An 8376-nucleotide genomic window follows, 5' to 3' on the forward strand; every position below is an offset into this window, starting at 1 on the left:
GGCTTCTCTGGTGGCGCAGTGGTTGTGAATCCACCTGCCAGTGCAGGGGACACTGGTTCGAGCCCTGGTCCGGGACGACCCCACATGCCACGGAGCAACTAAGCCCCTGAGCCACAACTACTGAAGCCCATGGGCCCTAGAGCCCGTGCTCTGCAACAAGAGAAGCCACCACAATGAGAAGCCCGCTCACCGCAACTAGAGAAAGCCCAGGCAGCAACGAAGACCCAACGCAGCCAAAAAAAATTAATTAATTAATTATTTATTTTTTAAAAAGCGTGGGTCTTCTCAAAGAAATGCCAACAGAGCAGTTCACCCATCTCGAATTAAAGGTCGGCATAACTGAATTAGAGGAACAACTTTCAATGCCCCATCCTGAACAACAAACACATATTACTATTGGTCATGCCAGCTCCATTTTCTGCAGTCATATCCAATCCTTCCACAGCTCACTGTACACTCTATAGCAAAAGGGAAGTGGAACTTAACAACGGATTTTTTTTTTTAAGTTAATGATTCAGGCAATTCTTGGAATAACTTCCACTTGAGAAAATGCAACTGCGAAGTCCTATCAAGAGACTCCCCAGCTGTTGACAGCTCAACTCTGGAAATTCCCTCCTTTATGCCCATTCCTGGCTATCCCTGAATCCAAATTACAAAGTTTAATGACCCTTAAGAGCCCTTTTTGCCTCCAGTGAACTCGGAACTCTGTCTAAATATTCGTTAGGACTCAATAAAAGTTTACTGAATTAAAGGAGGGGAGCACTAGAAACCTAGCTCCAAAAGGCAACTGTCTGCCCCTCCCCCGAACCCGTCTTCCCGCAGGAGAGGGAACTGGGAGATCTGGAGCTGACAGTCAAGCCGTCCAGGATCCTAGGGGTCTGACACTCGGTCCTTGATGTGATGACAGCCACGAGGTCTGGGCGGTGGCTCCAAAACGGGGCACCCACTGCTCTGGGAAATGCTGGGCGCTTGCCAAGATACAAACCCTCCCCCAAGGAGCTGAAACCGGACGGTCGGGAACCGAGTCAGTTCTGTAGGGATCCCAAGGCCTGAATCGCATTCCATCAGCCTCCTTCCTGTTTATAGATCCCACTCCAGTAACTCCAACTACCAAAGAGAAAGCCGACCTCTCAGAAATATGTCAACACATGACATAACTTGAAAAAGCTGTCCGCTCACTGGCGCGAGTTGCAACTTGTCAGGCTCACGAAGAAAAACCGGCTCATTTTAATTACTTTTTTTTTTCTTTTTTAATATGCCATGCCGTCTCTTTCCAGGGCCCCCGCAAAGATCGGGTTACTGAGAACTAGGTAGCCTCGGTGGCAGGAACCAAACCGCGTGGGCGGTTAGCTAGAGGAAAAGAACCTGGGAGCCGACCCCCCAGCAAAGTGGCGGCGATTCGGTTTCGCTGAGATTCGGCGGCCGCTCCTTCCTCGCACAGGCGCAGGAAGGAGAAGCCTCGGCACCTCCTCGCAGTCGGCACCAAGTTGGTGGAGCGCTCAGTGATGTCGCCGCGGGGGCCTCGCGGCACCGCGCCGATGCCCTCGGGTCGGCGGAGGGCGCGCCACCTTTGTCTGGGTTTCCCCACCAGGACGGGCGACGCCTCGACGCAAAGCGGAGCCGCAGACACCGCGGCCGGGTTCCCAGCCCCTACGCGGGGCCCAGAAAGCGGCCGCGGCCGCCTGAAACCTCCCACTTCCACTGCGCGCACCGGGCGCGCCCGCAAGTCCCAGCCCGGCGGCCACTTCCCCCACACGGCCGCCGCGGGTGGGGAGCCGGAGACCCACGCGCTCCCACACGCTAGCGGGCCGAGCGGCCCGGAGCGGCCCGGCTCTCCCGGCGCCGCAGCGCCCACGCGGGTCCCTTCCTCGGGAGAGCACGGGCCGCTGGTCCCTCAGCAAGGCCAGATCCCAGACTGGCCACCGCGTCGGGGAAGGGACGACAGCCAGCCAGACAGCCACCCACGCCCACTGCCCGCCCTCGGCCCTCTCTCACCTGCCTGCACCGTGTCCGAGAGGTCGTGCGCGGGGGCCGCCGTCCTGGGAAATTCCTTCAGTTTCCTAGCACTGAGGTTTAACCCCCCGGAGTTGGCCGCTTCCTCCAGCGCGCGCTCCAGCCCCCGGTTCAAGGGCAGGTTGAAGCCCCCGCCGCCGCCGCCGCCGCCGCCGCCGCCGCCTCCGGCACCGCCGCTGGCTCACGCTAGCGGGCCGAGCGGCCCGGAGCGGCCCGGCTCTCCCGGCGCCGCAGCGCCCACGCGGGTCCCTTCCTCGGGAGAGCACGGGCCGCTGGTCCCTCAGCAAGGCCAGATCCCAGACTGGCCACCGCGTCGGGGAAGGGACGACAGCCAGCCAGACAGCCACCCACGCCCACTGCCCGCCCTCGGCCCTCTCTCACCTGCCTGCACCGTGTCCGAGAGGTCGTGCGCGGGGGCCGCCGTCCTGGGAAATTCCTTCAGTTTCCTAGCACTGAGGTTTAACCCCCCGGAGTTGGCCGCTTCCTCCAGCGCGCGCTCCAGCCCCCGGTTCAAGGGCAGGTTGCCCCCGCCGCCGCCGCCGCCGCCGCCGCCGCCGCCTCCGGCACCGCCGCTGGCTCCGGCTCCTCCGTGGTGCTGATGGTGGTGGGGGTGGGGATGATGATGGGGGTGCAGAGTAGCCACTGACAGGGCAGGGACGAAAGGCTGGGGTTCGCTTCCCGGCGTCGCCATCTTCTCCCGGGCCCCCCACCCCGCCCCGCCGCTCCTGCGGGGGGGGTCACAGCTTTCCCCCGGGTCGGGGAGACGGCAGCCCGGGCCGAGTCCCTGAAGTGCTCCACCGAGAGATGCTGGAAGAAGGGGAGGAGGGTGTGGGAGGCGCACGGAATGGGGGCGGGGGGGCAGAAGGGGAGGCGGCAGTGGCAGCTCGGTCTCGAAGCTTTCCTGTCCCTGGCAAGCTAAGGACTGCGGCGGCGGCGGCGGCGGCGGCGGCGGCGGCGGCAGGCAGCGCGCATGTGTCTCCTCCCGCCTCTGCTCCCTCCTCTAGGGGGCTCTCCCCTCCTCCGCCTCCTGCTCTCTCCTCCTCCTACCCGAAAGCCGTCAGTCCAGCCCCGCGCCTTCCTCCGCCGCCCGCCGCGCTGGCCCTGCTGCTTCCCCGCGCTCGGCCCCGCTATCCCGGGACGTGGGGGGCTGGACGCCGTGAGATCACGGGGAGGTGAGAGGTTATCTCAATTTTTCAAATTATTCTGGTTCTTTGACCCAGAGTTCCCGAGAGGCAGTTTTTCACTGTGGGGTCAGGCCAACAGACGACCCCTGGCATTTGGGCGCCTACGATGTGCCAGTCGCTGGTCCAGGTGGTCTGCATTCGTGATCTCATTAATCCAGGGACCCCGTGAGCGGAAAAATTGTTTCCCCTAGGCCACAGAGGAAGTTGAGAAACTCGTCTGAGTTCACCCATGCAGTCAGAGGCGGAGCTGAGTTTGAAAGTAGAGCCTTCAGACTCTAGGGTTGCCCTCCTTCCTGTAAACGCTCTCCTGGGCCGCACCTCGCTGCAAACAAACAGGAGTAAGGCAGAGGGTTTTCTGAGCGATGGCAGAAAACTACAGACACGGAAAGGAAGGACTTTTCAAAATGCAGGTCGTTTTTATGGTGGACAGAACCCATTGTCCTATATGGAAGAGGGCCTGGCTGTGGCTGTCTGAGCCCAGAATTGGTTGGGGCTGGAAAGGTCAGAAAGTCAGTGACCCCAACTAGCCACTAACTCAGTCACAGTTGGAGCCTGCGCACAGGTACCGTCAAGGTATCCTCGTGCGCTTCTTCTAGCCACTGTGGGGCATGGGAGCTGATGTGTCCGCCTGCAAGCGAATTCATGTTCTGCCCAGACCAACGCTGGCACACCAGGGGAGACAGAATATCTGACACCATAAGAGCAGACCAGCTGGAAGATTAATAAAGTCCCACTCCTTTCCGAAGTTTTGGCTCCAACTCTCTAGGGCCTTTATTTTTGCTCTATACCCAAGGCTTGAGCAGCGTCCCTGTGAGCAGCTTAGCTAGGGGAAGTGAGGATGCGGGTCAGTACGAAAATAATTCAATCCTTGGAGTAGAGGAGGCGGTTTTTTAAGTGGTGATGCAGAAACGTGGTGGCCTGAGCACCAGGCTGGATCTAAAGTACCGCGTGATCTATGTCACTTGCATTGACTGCGTGCATAGTACGTAGCCCTTTGAGTCCTACAGGATGCTAGGATGAGTCCAACATTGTAACCTCGGAGGAGGAGACAAGCGCCACCTGCTGGTAGCCTCCCCGAAAGCCTCTTCTCTCATCAACTTTTTCTCCTCTGCCTCCCAGACTTTTAAAAGCCAGGCTTGAAAATAATAATGATGATAATGATGATGATGAAAGTGAAAGTGTACTTATAAAAAATAACCTACCATTCCCTTTCCTCACTGGTCTTTTCCCAAAAAGCCAGTGAGAAACAGAGAAACACAGAAAAAAATTTCATTTGAAAGTCTTCAGCTTAAACCAGGTGGTAGTAGTCTGTGTGATCAGTATGCAGGGTATGGTTGAGGACATCTTCTGGCGACTGCAAATGTAGTTCAGACCGTGAATTGTGGTGTTGCATCATATAGAGCATAATTTTTTAGGACCACAAACTCTTTTTTAGAGGAAAAGATGGGATATGAGTTCACGATTTGCTTTGTAGTAATCTGTTCTTATGTTAGGTTGACCTTGTTATTATAGCTTGCTTTATCTTCTCCAGATTACTAAAATGTAAACTCCTTGAGGGAGGGACTTACTCATCTTCGCAACTTCTTCCCCATATCCCGGAATCCAAAAGAGTACTTTGCATATAATTAGTGCACAATGAAGATTAGTAATTAAGCATTGCACAATAGACCAAGTGTTTTACAGGTTGCCATTTGTTGATACATCTTACAAATGATGTCCTTGAATGAAGGAATTTTTCCTTCAAATGGGGGAGAGTACTTTACCCTTGAAACTGATCTTGGTTATTCATAAATATTCAAGAAACTGACAAGCCATTTTCTCTTGCTGTCTTGTTTCTTCACTATTTTTTTAAGAAGGTGGACATTTCTGCTTTGTTCAATACCCTTTTTATTTCTTCTGAAAACAGAACCCTCTTCCTGTTTCACTCTCCCCACACCCTACATATAGTCCTCTGATAACAGCTGTGTTATTACATTGACCGAGCTAACCATATTGGTTATTCCAGAAGTGGCCTTCTGACCATATGACGGAACACTCAGAGGATCAGAGGATCCTGATTGTGTTCAAACCCTAGATTCTGACTGTTCCTAATTCACATCTTTAGTTTCTATGAGATAGCTAGTAGTGTATTGATAATACATTCTGCTGTTCGCCTAAGTCAATTTTATTTGGTTTTCTGTCAATGCAGCGAAGGGTTCTGATTAATATATTTAATTTACCATATTTTAGTCTTTATTCCCCCTTGTTTTCCTATATAGCCTCATTTTTGGATGGTCCACAAATAATCTTTTACAAACTATTTGGATGATGACAGCAGATTCTTTCCATGCTTTGTCTTTAGTACCTTCCAATCATTCAAAGTTAACAGAATTCAAATGACTGAGAAAATGGGGGAAATGGAAATATTTCCTGCTTAAAATATTGGCTATTAGGAGAAAATTGATCAGTTTCATCAATAAATCAAAAAATTTTAGAACCTATCTTTTTTTAATTCTTGTGCTCAGAAAACATATCAGGTCATATAGAGCCTTCCACATTTAAGACCCAGCTCTTTTATTCTCACCTGAAAATGGAGTTGTGGACAAGCTTATAAGAATCAAACTTATTAAGAATAGCATATAGATTTGAGCAGGGCTATTCAGCCCATATCACCTTCTCAGAAAATCACTGGGAATTATCTTTTGGAGAGTGATCAAAACATTTGCTCAAGAAGTGGGCATGGGGCTTCCTTGGTGGTGCAGTGGTTGAGAGTCCTCCTGCCGATGCAGGGGACACGGGTTCGAGCCCCGGTCCGGGAAGATCCCACATGCCGCAGAGCGGCTGGGCCCGTGAGCCATGGCCGCTGAGCCTGCGCGTCTGGAGCCTGTGCTCCACAACAGGAGAGGCCACAACAGTGAGAGGCCCGCATACCGCAAAAAAAAAAAAAAGAAGTGGGCATGGTCAGCCAGGTGTGTCTTTTTTTTTTAATTGAAGTATAGTTAGATTTACAATGTTGTGCTAGTTTCAGATGTACAGCAAAGTGATTCCATTTTATATTTATATATGTGTATATATATATATATCTATATTCTTTTTCAGATTCTTTTCCATTGTAGGTTATTACAAGATATTGAATATAGTTCCCTGTGCTATACAATAGGTCCTTGTACATAGTAGTGTGTATATGTTAATCCCAAACTCCTAATTTGTCCCTCCCTGCGACCCCCCACTTTCCCCTTTGGTAACCATAAGTTTGTTTTTTATGTCTGTGTGTCTATTTCTGTTCTGTACATAAGTTCACTTGTATCATTTTTTTAGATTCCACCTATAAGTGATATCATGTGATATTTGTTTTCCTCTGTCTGACTTACTTCACTTAATATGACAATCTCTAAGTCCATCCATGTTGCTGCAAATGGCATTATTTCATTCTTTTTTATGGCTGAGTAATATTCCACTGTATATATATGCCACATCATCTTTATCCATTCATCTGTCGATGAACACTTAGGTTGCCTGCATGTCTTGGCTATTGTAAATAGTGCTGCTATGAACTTTGGGGTGTGTGTATCTTTTCGAATTGGAGTTTTCTCTGGATATATGCTGAGGCAGGTGTGTCTTTCATGGTCCTGACTGCCCCCTCCAGCCACAGGGTAGATAAGTGCATCTACCAACTCTCCTGAACATTTAAGCAAAAGCACTCCAAAACCATAGGCAATTAACAACAGGCATTTGACCCCAAAGGCAGGAAGAATCAGGGCTTATTTATATCTTTTACTTTGATATATTCCAACCTCTTAGCTTTGGTTTCCTCTTTCCTAAAAAAGGAGCAAGAATATTCCCCGATTAACACCGCACTTTTTACTCTCTCCACACTCTCTCAGTACTAAAGTTTTCTCTTTGTACTGTATCTGTAAATATTTATCAGTAAATATGTCTCTGTAAATGATCGGGGTACGTAGTTTGTATTCATTAACTTTTAAGTATATCAGATGCCGAGCTCAGTCCTTTTTTCTAGAAGAGTCAATAAATAATGTTGTCAGAGTTATTTGTATATTGTAAGGCAACTAATAACACAAATGTGAATTTCTCTGAAGATAGTCAATAATACTATCTTGGGCATGTTTAGATTTTTTTCTAGCATTCCAAAACACTAATCTGACAAAGCAAACCTGGCAAAATGGAAAGATTGGAACAATATCCCAAGTTTTTCATTAAAGCTGAATGCATTCAATTTTAAGAATTGTATATAAATGTTGGACTATGTATGTAAATGTGAGACTGTGCTTTTCTATTTTTTTCCTAGTGGAAAAAAATAAAACAATGATAATAATAAATTCTAGCCAAATTAGTCTATCCTTATTTGGAAAAAAAAAAAAAAAAAAAAAAAGTAAGCTACTAGAGTCAGCTTCCAAAGAAGTTTTTTTTAAATGTTACTTATCTGTGAAATCAAAAAGCCTACGAACCACTTGCTTAGATTCTTGGTTTTCTTAAAAGAGAGTTAGTCGTACTAAACTCCAGCTACCTGCCTTCAAGCTTTTTCTCAAGCTGTGCTCACACCAACTGTAATTTAATGTAAAACCTAGTATCTTTGTGAGAGTGTAAGGTTTTTTGGGGTCGCCACCCCTATCTGTTTTCTAAGCATTCTCATTCCAGAATTTATCATAAGTCTGAAAAGAAAATATTGCCTGCCTTTTAAAAACTATTTCGCAGCTGGCTATTGTCCAGATCCAGCTTTTTGGCCCTCTCCACTCCAACCTCCCAGCAAAAATCCTCAACCTCCTTACAGGGGCTCTTTTTTTTTTTTTAACATCTTTATTGGAGTATAATTGCTTTACAATGGTGTGTTAGTTTCTGCTTTACAACAAAGTGAATCAGTTATTCATATGCATATGTTCCCATATCTCTTCCCTCTTGCGTCTCCCTCCCACCCTCCCTATCCCACCCCTCTAGGTGGTCACAAACCACCAAGCTGATCTCCCTGTGCCATGTGGCTGCTTCCCACTAGCTATCCACCCTATGTTTGGTAGTATATATATGTCTATGCCACTCTCTCACTTTGTCACAGCCTACCCTTCCCCCTCCCCATATCCTCAAGTCCGTGCTCTAGTAGCTCTGTGTTTTATTCCCGTCCTACCCCTAGGCTCTTCATGACATTTTTTTTTCTAGATTCCATATATATGTGTTAGCATACAGTATT

General features: G+C 49.1%; 1 protein-coding gene across 1 annotated transcript in view; it reads right to left on the reverse strand.

Annotated features, from left to right (window-relative positions):
* LRCH1 (leucine rich repeats and calponin homology domain containing 1) overlaps positions 1-2907 on the reverse strand; it is a 183847-nt gene extending 180940 nt beyond the window's left edge. The window contains 2 exon segments of the mRNA XM_055089619.1: positions 1996-2175; positions 2581-2907. Coding sequence (XP_054945594.1) covers positions 1996-2175; positions 2581-2704 — 304 coding nt within the window. The 5' untranslated portion in view covers positions 2705-2907.
* Between the last annotated feature and the right edge of the window lie 5469 nt (positions 2908-8376).

Source organism: Physeter macrocephalus, chromosome 13 (genome assembly GCF_002837175.3).
Source record: "Physeter macrocephalus isolate SW-GA chromosome 13, ASM283717v5, whole genome shotgun sequence".
Taxonomy (NCBI): Eukaryota; Metazoa; Chordata; class Mammalia; order Artiodactyla; family Physeteridae; genus Physeter; species Physeter macrocephalus.